Genomic DNA, 15,341 nt, shown 5'->3' on the forward strand with positions numbered 1-15,341 from the left:
ATTAAGTTATTAATGTAAATGTTTAATTTGATGATTTATTAGTGGTTATATATGGCTAAGGTTTTCATATGTGGTTAGATGATTTCATAATGATCCTTATGCTAATTGATGAATATGATTGAGTACGATGAGTGAATATTAAATTATGATGTTATGATGAATGAATGCTGCAAATGAAACGATGTTGGCAAATTATTGTGAGTAATTAGTAGAAGTATGTAATTGTATGTATTTCATGTCTTATATATGCTTACTAAGGTTATTTTGGAGTGTTTTACCAATTGAAATAATAATTGTGACTTTTGGCGTAAAATTTGTTCTTGTACTCGAGTTGAAGTGGATTGGTTGAGTGATTCTAATGTTTGATGAGTGTGAAATAAACATGGATGTTCTTGATACATTGGTTGAATGAGATACTTGACTCATGTATGAAAAATTGTGCATATGACAAATCGTATGTATGGTAAATTGTGTATATGGTAAATCGTATGTATGCAAATCGTGTATATGACAAATTGTGCGTATGGAAAATTGTATGTATAGCAAATCGTTGAGTATGTGTAGTGATTCATGATATGATAGAGTCAGTGTAACATGTATCATATGCACGTAAATTGACAAATTGTTATATATGCACTACACATATATTGTGATTGGTACCACATGCATGCAAATTGAGAGTCCGTGTCTATTGCATCTCATATTTGCATATAATTGTATTGTATCTTGAGATTAATGATTGATGTATTATGAATGAGTTATTATGTTTGATAATGTTAATTATATGTTAATATCGATGTTATTGCTATAAAGAATGTATTTAGTGTGTTTGATTATCCATCTTTTGTTTCATGCCATGAGCTAGAGTGCGATGTTTCCCACTCCCTTTATGTCTATCATGTTGTTATTATGAATGTTGATATAGGTGAGACTCATTAAAATTTTGATGATGGTGGTGACGAGGCTTGGTCCTTGTTTGGGAAGTGCTCTAATAAGATATGTGGCATTGAGACTTAGTTAGAGATTATCTTCTTTGGTCATGTTTTGATACGATTATTAGTTTTCTTGTAATAGATTTCATTTGGATATTAGCTGGTTTTATTTTGTTAAAATGTGATACTTTTTTATGTTGAACATGATGGATTTTCATTATGATAAACTTTTTGATTCAATTTTATTTATTTAAAGTATTATGGTACGTGGGTAGAAGATGTTACAAAAACCCTTTAGGGAGAGTTGACTCCTAAAGTGGAAAGTTATTTTGAAAGTTTCCTCATCTAGTTTTTCATAACGTCCAATTTATATAATATTATATATATATATATATATATGTATATGTATATATATATATATATATATATATATATATATATATATATATTCTTATATATTATTAACACAACTATATCATTAATAATATTTTACATAAAAATAAAGAAAATTTTGTGAACTTATTTACATATAGTTAGCTTATATTTATATTACATGCTATTCTATATAAATATTTACAACATCATACTATTTTACACATTATTTATTTCTCTCACTTCTATTACAATATTTACATATTAAGTTGATATAGGTTTACAATAGGGTTAAAATGGTTGGTTGGAGGTAGGTAGAAGGTAACTATTATAGGACCATCAATAACCGTGGGGATTTCTTGGGTCGGTGTTGAGTGTCTTTTATGTATGATTTACACTCAACTTTTGGTACTCTTTTTGGTAATTGTAGATATTATATATGTTATTTTACCCCCCTTTATTTATAGAATTAAGTCATACTATAAGAGTAGAGGAGTAGTAGCAATCTTAATGAATTTTCTCATTTTGTGCAGGATCTTTTGGCTAGGCAGAGATCCACAGCCATAGCTGTGGATCTGGAGCTTGAGCTGTGGAAGTCTGGGAAGGATTTAGAGGTCCAGAGACTTGCAGCTATAGCTGTGGTTCTGCAGCTATAGCTGTGGAAATCTGGAGTGCTCATTTTTGGTTACAGAGACTTGAAGCTACAGCTGCAGGGTCCAAGGCTTGAGCGTTGAGGCTTGGGAAATCAAGAGAAGCCACAGAGACTCACAGCCATGGCTGTGGTTCCACAGCTACAGCTCAGGAAGTTGCTTAATAATGAAGGAGTCTCCACAGCCATGGCTGCAAAGCTACAGCTACAGCGCCAGAAGTTACTTCACCTTGAAGGATTCTCCACAGCCATAGTTGTGGTTCTACAGCTGCAGCGGTGGAGTTAAAAATTTCACTTTTTGCCCAGTTTTAGAGCTGATATAAAAGGGAAAAAGGAGGAGAACCTAAAAAGAAGAGGGATCACGAATTTAACAGAGAAAAACAGGGGAAAAGCTTGGGAAGAAGGAAGAACGAAGGAAGAACAGAGACTTGGAAGCTGGATCCTTTGGGAACGAAGATCAACTCCATTTCTTCATCCTTTGCTTTGTAATTTCTTCTTTTCACTCTTTGATTCTGTAATGGCCATGGGTGGCTAAACTTCTTAAGGATTGGCTAGATGTAACTACTAACTCCTCTTCTTCTTAAATATATGCATTTTGATCTCATTATTTGTGTAATGATTCTTCGCTTAACGCTTATATCGGCTTGATCAACCGTTGTATGATTTTTGGCTTTTGAATCCAGTTGGAAAACGCTTTCGAAAACCCGAACTGAATCTTGCACCTAATCACCTCTTGTTCTAGGAATAGACTTGATTTGGTTAGTCACATTGTTCAAGTTATTGTTCTTAATGCGAAGTGTTAGACTCAAAACATTGAGGAATCATGTTTTGAGCTTAATGACTTTAGGATTCAACCTTGAGGAATCTTGTTGGATTATTTAATGAACGTGGAAATAATGAAATTAGAATTGCATTTATGCTAAGAAGATCTATGAGTTAGCAAGTGCATCTGAGCCAATCCTTGTTTCTTAATCATTGTCTTTACTACATTTGCCTTATTGTGTTGTTTGAATCTGTTTTCACTCAATTGAATTTTTAAACTCATTCTCTTTTAAATCATTTGAGCGAGAGTTACTAAACACGCAAATCCCTGAGGACGATCTTTAAATACTACTTCGAAACTTGGTTCACTTGCCAAGTGATAGGTTTGCGAAAATCTCCATCAAGTTTCTGGCGCCGTTGCCGGGGATTTGGTGCTATTTAGTAATTCTTAATCTTGTGATTTTGTAATTGTGTAGATATATTAAAATATTTAAAATATATGTCATAATAATTAAAATATTATTTTGAAAAAAATATATATTAAAATTGAAAAGTAAATATTTCTATTCTAATCTGCTGAAAATATAAAAATCATAAGGTATCAAAAATAAAAAATCTATATTTATTTATTTATTTTAAATATGGTAACTAAAAGTTTAAAAATATTATTTTAAGAATAAGATAATGATAAGAAAATTTATAATATTGTATCAAAGTTTCAAAATATTACATTTTTAGTTGATACAATATGAGGGCAAGACCGAGTCATACTGTTCGTAAAGTGGACAATAAGTAAGGCATGATATTGGGGCCAAATTAAATCCCTAACTGGGTGCTGGAAAGGTGTGTAATATTTAGAGGGTAGGTGACAAATTAATTTCATATATGCTTAGTTAAAGCATACTAATGTCATGGTAGGCTCATACCAAGTTGTGTTATTCCTGATAATAATAATGAACTTTCATAATTTAAGTAGCGAAATCCAAGAAACTATTTCTACGTTGATAAAGGATTTTAAGCCAAACTTGTGTTGTATGACTTAGAGAAGAAAGGTTATTCTATATTGTTGGATTGGAAGCTACTTAAAATGCTTGCCTATATTATTGGAGATCTCGCAAGTTGAAATACGTAAAGACGTATAGAGATAGTGTTGTTTACTATGTTACTAAGTTGTTTTACCATGAAGATGAGATGTATATTTGTGTTGATAATATTATCTAATTGTGTTGTTGAGTTGTCTATTGAGTTGTTTACCTTATATAAAGTTGTTGAGTCGTATATTTAAGTAGATGTGTTGTCTTTTGTGAAATTTATTTTGATGAGACTTTTTCACATTGATATAAATAGTTGTTTTCTATTCTATATATGTTGCTTTCTTGTTGTACAAGTTTACTTTTGTTTTTTCTTGTGTGGGAACTGTTATGATCATACTTGATATGAGAGCAAGTCAATATTAGGCTAGAAGGTGAGTTTGGAACTGGATGGCCATGCTTAAATATGACATTTTGTTAGGCTATTCTGATGCAACTTTGTTTAGTGTATAAGTATATATGTACAACGATTTTATGTACTCTTATAAGGAGCTTTATGCTTTCTTACTAATATGAGTATATACTATTTTCTGTTTTCTATGCCTTATAGATATATTTGTTGTATGAATATTTAGGTACTGTTTGTATGATAATCCTAGGCTAGTTAATGTTTACATATAGAAACATATTCACATAGATAATAGTAGGGGCAAATGCTCCCACTATCACTTTTTATATTTAGTTTTCTTTTATATATATATATATATATTATAAATTTATAATAATGTGTTCATACTTGTCATGTTAAAAATTAAGTGTTTCATTTCTTTTATGTATTTTTATTTTGTAAAAATAGTCAAAGTTAATATATTAAATTTTTGAAGTATTTTTTATAATATATATAATAATTTCTTTGTTTCATAATAATTGTTGTATTTGAAGAAAAAATAAGTCCTAAAATAAATGCCATATCATTTTTTCAATGTAGTATTAATTACTTTTTCTTTTCATTTATAATCTTCATAGTATTCTTTAGAAAGTAGTATTAGATTATTTATAGTAAAGAAGACTAATCATAGTGTTTGTTCATTCCTGATTAGTATGAAACAACATATGAAGATACATTGGATGAAAAGAGTGTTAATTATAGTTAAGTTAAGTCAGTAAAAATATTAAGGAGTCATGATTGCGTCAGGATCATGTTATTCTATTTTTAAAAAGAAAAGGGTCAAAATTTTGATATGGGATATAAATGGTTAAACAATTGTTAAGTTATTTATATAAAAAGAAATATTTTTGAAAGTGTTAAAAATGAGAAAATTATTCAATATTTTTAAAATATGAAATCTCATAAAGAATAACTTGATTTATATTTATATTTTAAAAAGATGTGGAATTATATGTTTAATATTATAAATTTATGTATGAATATTATCTTCACTACTTAAAATTTCTAGATTCGTCATTGTTTATATATGACATTGTGTTGTGGTATGATCTTATTATTGAAGGATTATTAGTACTTGCGTTATAATTCTTAAGAAATACTATATTTTTTTGTGTGTTAAAAGACTATTAATAGTAATCTTGATTGAAAAGTAGAGACTTTAAGTAATTTGTAATTTATTATTTTTGTTTTATAATCTTGAAGTTGAAAGAAAAATTTATGTAATAGGTACTTTGATTAAATGTGTCAATTATTATTAAAAAAATGTTTTTTTTTAATTTGAATTGATTATAAAAATAAATAAAATAATTTTGACGGGTTGGACCATATTGCTAGCCCTCTTTTGATAGGTGAACCGGTAGCATGGCAAACTAAAATTGATCGGATTAGCTTATTTTGTCACCCCTACTTATGGTATTTCTATTAACTTAATAAATTTTTGCACATGATAAAAATCGAACATACTACAAAATAGATAATCTTTACAATATATAAATACAAAATACCTACCAATTATACCAACTCATCTGATTATTTTACTTTATTTATTTTGTTTCTTATACAAGTCGTTTTTTTTTGTTTCACAGTTTTATAAACTTTTTTCTTCTTCTAATTTTTATAACAATATACTAGTGACTAAAAAATGATATATATATATATATATATATATATATATATAAATAAAATATTTTTAATTATAAGAACTAAAAAATAAAAACAATAAAATTTATTTAAATTTAAAATAAAATAGTCTCATTTTCCTCAATTCCCCTTTCTTTTTAACATTAGGGAGTGAAATCAAATTTGATTATTTGAATATCTTAGTGAAATCAAAGGCAGTGTTGGATAGTTAGTTAAGTTAGTTATCTGGTGTATAGCAGCATGAGCATGGTTTCAGAAACAGTAACTAATTAAGGCCATGTGTAGCCGGCAAAGTGATCGGTCATGACGGCCGAGGCTATCTGCACCACCCGTCCCAAAGGCCACGTGGCGGACTCTGGATTAATCCACGTTTTGCTCTCGCCATTCTCGCTCCCCCACCCCCTCCTATCTCTCTTTTATGGCGCCTCTCTTTTCCATTGCAGCAACAACAACAGCAACAACAACATCAATGTCTGGCCACGGTGGCGGAGCACCGCCGGGGCTACGCGCCCAGCAATGGAGCCTCCGCGGCCACCGGTACGCGGTCCTCCTCATCACCTTCGTCGCCTACGCCTGCTACCACGCCTCGCGCAAACCCACCGGAATAGTGAAGAGCGTGCTCAGCAAGGGGTGGAGCCCCTTCAACGGTGCCCACGGAACGTCAAAGCTGGGCGAGATCGACGTGGCGTTCCTCGCGTGTTACGCCATCGGAATGTATGTGGCGGGGCACTTGGGAGATAGGATGGACCTTCGCCTCTTCCTGGCAACCGGAATGTTGGGTAGCGGAATATTCGTGGGGCTTTTCGGGATGGGGAGCTTCTGGAATGTTCACGGGTTTTGGTACTACCTCTTGATGCAGATGATGGCGGGGTTTTTTGAAGCCACCGGTTGGCCTTCGGTTGTGGCGGTTATTGGGAACTGGTTTGGGAAGCACAAGAGGGGGCTGATAATGGGGGTTTGGAACGCGCATACTTCGGTGGGTAACATTTGCGGCTCTCTTCTTGCGGCTGCTGTATTGGATTACGGTTGGGGTTGGTCGTTTTTGGCGCCTGCTGCTTTGGTCATTCTTGGAGGACTTTTTGTTTATTTCTTTTTGGCTCCTTACCCTGAGGACGTGGGCTTTTCGTTTGTTCGTTCTGCTGATGCTGATGCTGATGCTGAAGAGCCTCAGCTGAGTGATGAAGAGGCTCAGCAGAATACAGGTTTTCCCAGAGAAGCCTCTGTCAGCATTGGCCTTCTTCAGGCATGCATGATTCCCGGAGTCATACCTTTCGCCCTCTGCCTTTTCTTTGCTAAGCTTGTTGCCTACACCTTCTTGTATTGGTTGCCGTTTTACTTGACTCAGACAGGTTTCATGCTCTCTCTTTCTTCTAATTCAGATAAACATTATTATTATTATATCGTTGTGTGAATTAATCAATGTTTGTTCAAGAAACAAGGTTTTGATCGGTGTTTGTTTGTTTGTTTGTTTTGTTGAGCCAATTTTGAAACGTATCAGCACCGTTAAATGTTCACTTACAAATGGCAATTCAATTGTGTCAAGCATGTTTAGATAAACTTTTCCTTAACTGCAAAAGGAAAACAAAATAAGAGGAAAAACTGAAACTAGTGTGAGAGTTTTTACAAATTAGTTTATCCATTAGTATGTTCAGAACTTTATTTCATTTTTCGTTTATATGGAAAAATTTATCTTAATAGACCCTTAATGTGTGACTCAAGTGAAAATAATTGACCAAACCTTGGAAGCTAATAGTTTTCTATAATTATACTTCACAAGAACCGTTCCACTTTTAATAGTCGTAGGATTCCTCTTTGAAGATCAAAATATATCAATTGGATAAACTAGTGTGATCCCAATTTCGTACAATTGCATGGACTAGTGTGAACCTAATTTCATGTTCTGTTTAGTTCTCTGGTTAAAAGCCTATCAAAATGTCTCTTCTGGTTGTTTCTGTTTAAACTGCAAGAAAAAAATTGTATTTGATGAGACGGGTCATATATCTTTGTATCTTGTACATGCAGAAATTGGTGGGAAGTACATCTCTGTTAAGTCTGCTGGAAACCTTTCGACCCTGTTTGATGTAGGGGGCATTTTTGGTGGTATTATTGCTGGCTACATATCCGATAAACTCAATGCCCGTGCTTTAACTGCGGCTACCTTCATATATGCAGCCATTCCCTCTATGCTTTTATACCGATATTATGGAAGTGTTTCTATGAATGTCAACATTGGTCTTATGATGGTGACGGGACTACTCGTAAATGGACCTTATGCACTAATCACCACTGCTGTCTCTGCTGACTTGGGTACACACAATTCTCTTAGAGGAGATTCTCGTGCTCTAGCTACAGTAACTTCTATCATAGATGGAACCGGATCTGTTGGTGCGGCTCTTGGCCCTCTTCTCACTGGGTTCATTTCAACAAGGGGATGGAATGGAGTTTTCATCATGCTAGTTCTTGGCGCTTTCATTGCGGGGCTTCTTTTGACGCGTTTGATCATAGCTGAGATTGCAGAGAAAAGAAGCAGACATTTATCAAGTGAACGGCAAAATCCTGAAGGTAATATTTCCAAAGAAGTAAATTCAGAGAAACTGAATTTGAATTAGAAAAAAAGTCTTTTATTAAAAGGAAAGAGAGCAAATGATTCTCCTAACTTTTCGAGAAGCCTGAACTCACCCACAACACAACAATATGAATTCCCTCTCAAATCACACAATAAAATTCCCTCGACCGAGTAATTCACTAAGTAACTCACTAATTGAATATTCTTCAGTCAGTTAATATGGGGTTAAAAAGTCATATAATCAATTTCAGTCTTCACCTTGCCTTCATGTTCATGAATATTGTTCCTTGCTCGTGAAAAAATCTATTCAGTGGAATAAGTAGTTATTGTTGAAATTCTGAATTTAAGGAATAAATAAAATCATGTATTCATATAATATCTAGCTATTCACCTTTGATGTTGCATGAACTCGTCTTGTGCCCTCGTGTCTGCTCATTTTCTTTAACCAAATTGCTAAGAAATAGCATTCTCATGTTTAAATTACATCCAAAGTGCCTGTGTTATCATCCCTTGTAATATTTTTGACATACTATTGATCTTTGGCAGCCACTGTAGTTCAACCGCTTCTGGAACCACTTCTAGAGGAGGAAACGTTGGCAGCCACTGTACCTGAGCCACTTCTAGAGGAGGAAAGGTTGACAACCACTGTATCTCAACCGCTTCCAGAGGAGGAGGAAGAAAGGTTGGCAGCCGCTGAGCGAAGGTTGGCAGCCATTGAGCAAAGGTTGGCAGCCGCTCAGCATAGGTTGGCAGCCACTGTCTTTCAACATCTTCCGGAGGAGGAAAGGTTGGAAACTACTGTATCTCAACCGCATGTGAAGGAGGAAAGGTGAAATTTATCAGGTCCTCGTGAACCATCGAATATAATGTCCAACACTCGGGTTGTAATATGAGAATGTTGTCAAATTTTGTTAATACCTCTGCCTCTAGCTTGCAGAACCGACTTCATTGTTCATTTTACTGATGTGTAAATCAACATGTAGATTTAACATCCATTCATTTAGATACCCAATCAATTTGTTATATAGACTCTGGAAGGTTCCAAAGGGGGTCACGCCTCACAACTGTGTATAGAAATTGATTCCATTTCATCGTGAATTGATTTTCTGAAGGGATGATAGTGGACACTGACTGCTTGTACTAAATCATCTTGACATTAGATATTCCTAACTTGCACTTTTTCCCTTAATGCATGTGTTAGACTCACATATTCAAGAAACCTCTCTTTTTTTAATTGTATGCCGCAGATTAGGATGTACAGACAAAGTTGATTAAGAATAATACTTATAAGTAATTACATAAAACTGAGCCATGCGAGAATAGGGAATTTGTCAGATGGTAGTATGCGAGGGATACGAGGGACCTTGTAATTGGGTATCCTACTGACTTGAATTTTAATGCATTGCCATCTCCTTTTTACTTGATTAACCCGCTTGAAAATTCCTTTGCACTCGTTGTTCCAGTAGAGTCGAGAATGATATCTCAGTCGGTCCTCATGTCATTCTTTATCCCCTCACCTATCTTTATCCTAGCGACTATATGTCTATATCAGAGGAGTTCGACGAAATGATTCCGATCATCTTGTCATAGGACGATACTTGCAAAGTGTCAATGAATAGGGACACTGTTTCTTTATCCGACAAGGGCGGCTCCACTTGAGCTACAATTGAAATTGATTATTTAACCCCATCTTTTGACAGATTTATGTTAGATAACCTCAATTAGCAGTTAGTTATGATATGTAAGTCAATCAATTAGTGGGTTACTTAGTGAGTCAAGTGGGTCATGATGTATATATAAAGGAAGAGGGGTTGAGGGAATTTGTATTGTTATGTTGAGGGCCAGTTCGGGCTTCTCGAAAAGTTAGGAGAATCATTTGCTCTCTTTCCTTTTAATAAAAGACTTTTTTTCTAATTCTAATTCAGTTTCTCTGAATTTACTTCTTTGGAAATATTACCTTTAGGATTTTGCCGTTCGCTTGATAAATGTCTGCTTCTTTTCTCTGCAATCTCAGCTATGATCAAACGCGTCAAAAGAAGCCCCGCAATGAAAGCGCCAAGAACTAGCATGATGAAAACTCCATTCCATCGCCTTGTTGAAATGAACCCAGTGAGAAGAGGGCCAAGAGCCGCACCAACAGATCCGGTTCCATCTATGATAGAAGTTACTGTAGCTAAAGCACGAGAATCTCCTCTTAGAGAATTGTGTGTACCCAAGTCAGCAGAGACAGCAGTGGTGATTAGTGCATAAGGTCCATTTACGAGTAGTCCCGTCACCATCATAAGACCAATGTTGACATTCATAGAAACACTTCCATAATATCGGTTTAAAAGCATAGAGGGAATGGCTGCATATATGAAGGTAGCCGCAGTTAAAGCACGGGCATTGAGTTTATCGGATATGTAGCCAGCAATAATACCACCAAAAATGCCCCCTACATCAAATAGGGTCGAAAGGTTTCCAGCAGACTTAACAGAGATGTACTTCCCACCAATTTCTGCATGTACAAGATACAAAGATATATGACCCGTCTCATCAAATACAATTTTTTTCTTGCAGTTTAAACATAAACAAATAGAAGAGACATTTTGATAGGCTTTTAACCAGAGAACTAAACAGAAAATGAAATTAGGTTGACAATAGTCTATCCAATTGACATATATTGATCTTCAAAGAGGAATCCTACGACTATTAAAAGTGGAACGGTTCTTGTGAAGTATAATTATAGAAAACTATTAGCTTCCAAGGCTCTGTTTCAGGGTGCTTCATTTGGACCTTTGATTGATTTGGCTATTTCTGCTCATCCCAGGTCTATCAACCTCACAGATGACATAAGCTCGTCATACATTTGTATTATCAAATTAATATATCAATATCTAAATTGGACAATCATCTTGTGTACAAAAAAAAGCATGTATATCTTTATGAAGGAGAACATGAGACAAATAGACTAATTTGATTTAAGTACTCCCACCACATTTTAAATAAAGGTTGTCAGTAATCCAATCCAATATCAAGAAGCAAATACAAAAGAAGATGTTACGGCATAAATATTTCATCAAAGTTTGTATGGTAAAATGACTATGTATGCGTCTTTTTATTCCACTTCTTATGTCTTTTGGTCGTCTTGGCTTATTTGTATCTAGTGACTGCATAATTTCTGGTAGATATTTTTATTCCTGTTGATCCTAGGTATGCGTGGGGAAGCATTGTTGTTGTTGCTGCAGCAATGGAAAAGACAATGGCGAGAGGAAAACGTGGATGAACTGAGAGATTGGCACGTGGGGTGGAAAAAGGCTCAGCCGTCATGACCGATCACACCTGGCTTTTAGCTACTGTGTGTGAAGCTGTGCGAACATCCAAGCTTCTCTGCAAGAAAGCTTAAAGTTGAAATCCATTACAAAAGATAATTAACTTAACTAACTAACCACGCTTACGAGATAACCTTTTTTTTATAACACTTCAACTTTGTGGTTCTCATTTTCAAATTAATGAGATAAACATAAACAGACTTCAATCAGAAAGAGATAATGTATCAAAAAGATATAACACGTTAGAGAATATTTTACTTTTTAAAATAGAATGCATCACTTACTGTGTATTTTTGTTTATCAGTTTATTTTCAATAATTTACTTACTGTGTATGTTTGTGTGCATCATGTAGACCCACACTATTTTAAATAGCAGAATTAAAATTTGCAAGATTTTAAAATGATCATTACACATGATTAATTAGTGACTTTTTTGTTCTTGTAAATATAAATACATTTAATTTTAATTCTCTAGTTTTTTCTTTTTAATTTATGTCTTCATATTTTAAAATTGTTCAGGGTGCTATTTAATGATGTGTGTAATAATTTATATATATTAGATTAGTTATTATATTTTTTTTTCTATCATACTACTAAAAAATATATAAAAGATTGTTGTACCAGGATTCTTTATAATAATTATGATCCATTCTTTTAATCAATTTAATTCTTAATACAAGATCATTTAAGTAAGATTGTTTTGTTATTGGAATAAGTGAATTCTTATAGATGCATCCTCTGAAAGACTTAGATATGATAATTTTTCATCATCCAACTCAAACACTAATCAATTTTTTTTAATGTACCTATAGGAAAATGTATGTGTTATCTACACATATATTTAGATTCTACGTAATAAAATAGATCTAATTATTTTTTTACGAAGTTACAATTACTTATTAAAATAGTGAAGTTAAAAATTATTAACTATATATATATATATATATATATATATATATATATATATAGGAGTTATAATTATACCGGTGTAATTTTTATTAAGTATAACACGTACTGTTCAATAATTTTATATTAAATGTGAATTTTATAAATCTAACCGTTAGATTGAAAATTCATATCATTTTATACATGTATATCAAATTTTGTTAAAATTGAACAACAACTTGAATGTAATCAAAATGTTCATATTTTAGTGTATTTTGAAATGAATATATTACGTTAATTTTGTTTTATAAAAATAAAGTATCAAATCATCATGGATTAATATAAAATTTTGTATATATGATCTAAGAGATATGAACTTTCAATCTAACGGTTGAATTTATAAAATTTACATTTAATATAAAGTTATTGAGCGGTGTAATACTTAGTAAAAGTTATACCAATGTCATTTGAACCTCCTCATATATAAATTTTATAGTAATCCAAGATAATTTGATACTTCATTCTTATAAAATAAAATTAACGTAATATATTTATTTCAAAATATAATAAAATATGAATACTTTGATTACCCTTAAGTTGTTCAATTTTAATAAAATTTGACATACACATATAATTAATATGAACTTTCAATCTAACGGTTAGATTTATAAAATTCACATTTAATATAAAGTTATTGAGCAGTGTAACACTTAGTAAAAGTTACACCGGTATCGTTTGAACTCTCCTCTATATATATATTATCTTAACCTTTATCATTAAGCTAACTTTAATATTTTGTGATTATTTTAAAAATTACACTTTGAACGCATGTCATTAATAATTAAGTAGTGATATAGATATTAGTTTTTTTGTTTAAAAAAATTACAAGAATAGAAGTCAACAAAATTATTTTTAAATTTGTAGGATTAAAATCAATTTTAACAGTCTAAAAAAATCAATTTTAAAAATACTTATAGAGATTAAAAACATATTTTACTTATGTAAAAAAAAGTAATTTACTCATAATTATTTATACTTTCACTTAATTGTAATTACTCTAATAAATATTTGTATACATGTAATTTTTGGTACAAAATCATATTTGCACTTTAAGATAAAATTTAAAACACAAAGCATCAAAATGAAAGAGCGCACACGCCAACTACGGTTGATTTTTACTTATTTCTTAAACAACTTCTGTTGATTCTTATTCAAGGTTCCACAGCCACGAAATTAAATATCTAACGGTCAAGTTTGATACTGTTGTACTTGTAATGAACCCATAATCAAATAATAATTGTCTTCTTTCTACAGGTGACGTTAAGAATAAAGCATATAGAGTCCACTGTATTCATTAGCTTGGATAGTGCTGTCTGTGTAGACAATCGCAATCGTGCATTGCACAGAAAAATACTCTCGATACTTGTATCGTATACATAGTTTTTTAGAAGTTTAATTTTCATACTCCTTAATATGTTTTTATATTATTAATCAATTAAAAATCATCTTAAGTATAAATTTTAAAATAACTACTATAGAAACTTCTCACATATGATAATTAATAATTGGATGACAATACAATTTTTTTTTATTAGTTTAGTTCATTACATTCAAGCAAATAGCTGTATCTGTTTTGAATGGAACAAACTTAAGCCAGTAATATAGGTTGGAATAAAATAAAAAATATGGTGACCCCCTAGTTAAGTAGTGAATGATCCAATTGACTTGTCTCTTAATGAACTTAACTGATGAGAGTTGAGAAGTTTGCATCAACTCGATATAGCCACAAGGACATTATCAAGTATGGAGCGATCTTCAACAAAGGTGGATTGTTCTTAGGATACGCATCAAGGAAGCCAAAGTTGAGTCCATCTGGATCAAGTGATTTGTCTGAATGCATTGAGAATAAGGTTGTTCTAAATTCATTGATGTTGAAAGGGCGAAGGAGAAGATCATTGTCTTCTTAGGTTGCACGAGGTTTTACGTGATTTGTTACACATGTAATATCACTCGTTTGTTGTTCATAAAGACCTTCAAAGTAGTTTTGGGCCACTAAACATAGCCCCTGTTGGTCGTGAACTGGTACACCATCATCTCTTATGAGGTTAGTGATTGTATTATGCTTTTTTACATGCACTTGTTATTGCATGAAAAAACTTTGAATTGCTATCACCATCTTTTAGCTGGTAAATCTTGGCGCGAAATACTTTTTTCTTACCAGTAAATATGTACGTAGAAGAAGATAAAACATAAGATATGATGTAAATTATCTAAATCATTCGTCGATAGATTGACTTGCTCTTTATTTTCCAAATAGTGGTCTCCCTCTTGCCTTTTCTTCTCTTCTAGTTGATCTATAGGTAAGAAAAGCTAGAACTTGAATTTTTGATGAATTATGGAGTTGTGTTGCTTGTTTTTCACTAAATTCATGGCTGAGTTAATGATTAGGAGATGAAACTATCATGTGAGTTTTTGGTGTTTTGAACCTTGTTCGGGAGAAAATTGGTGTCTTGATCATATGATTATTGCATGTTGTTGGTCTAGTTGGAATTGGAGTGTTTATGAAGTGTATATATGATTTATGGAGTTGCATGTTGAATTTTTTTGAGTTTCAAGCATGGAGAGCCAAATTTGTGATTATGCTAAATGCATAAATCACCATTGTGCCAGATGCAATTTTAAGATGTTGGATATGATGTAGGTCAGAGGTTCTCTTCCTCACTCTTGTCAGGTGCATAATTGAT

General features: G+C 32.6%; 2 protein-coding genes across 2 annotated transcripts; one reads left to right on the forward strand and one right to left on the reverse strand.

Annotated features, from left to right (window-relative positions):
• The first annotated feature begins 6,063 nt into the window (after positions 1–6,063).
• Positions 6,064–9,590, forward strand: LOC109811831 (putative glycerol-3-phosphate transporter 4). The gene is made up of 3 exons (XM_020375671.3): positions 6,064–7,184; positions 7,858–8,397; positions 8,948–9,590. Exons 1-3 carry the CDS (start codon positions 6,254–6,256, stop codon positions 9,232–9,234), a joined length of 1,758 nt encoding a protein of 585 aa, XP_020231260.3. The 5' UTR covers positions 6,064–6,253; the 3' UTR covers positions 9,235–9,590.
• Positions 9,591–10,034: 444 nt separating this feature from the next.
• LOC109811798 (putative glycerol-3-phosphate transporter 4) lies at positions 10,035–11,249 on the reverse strand. Its single transcript, XM_029274081.2, has 2 exons — positions 11,221–11,249; positions 10,035–11,068 (listed from the first exon to the last, which is right to left on the reverse strand). The coding sequence occupies exons 1-2, from the start codon at positions 11,247–11,249 to the stop codon at positions 10,318–10,320; spliced, it is 780 nt and encodes a 259-aa protein (XP_029129914.1). The 3' UTR covers positions 10,035–10,317.
• Positions 11,250–15,341: the final 4,092 nt, after the last annotated feature.

The sequence above is a fragment of the Cajanus cajan genome, chromosome 5 (assembly GCF_000230855.2).
Source record: "Cajanus cajan strain Asha chromosome 5, NIPB_CcT2T_4, whole genome shotgun sequence".
Classification (NCBI taxonomy): domain Eukaryota; kingdom Viridiplantae; phylum Streptophyta; class Magnoliopsida; order Fabales; family Fabaceae; genus Cajanus; species Cajanus cajan.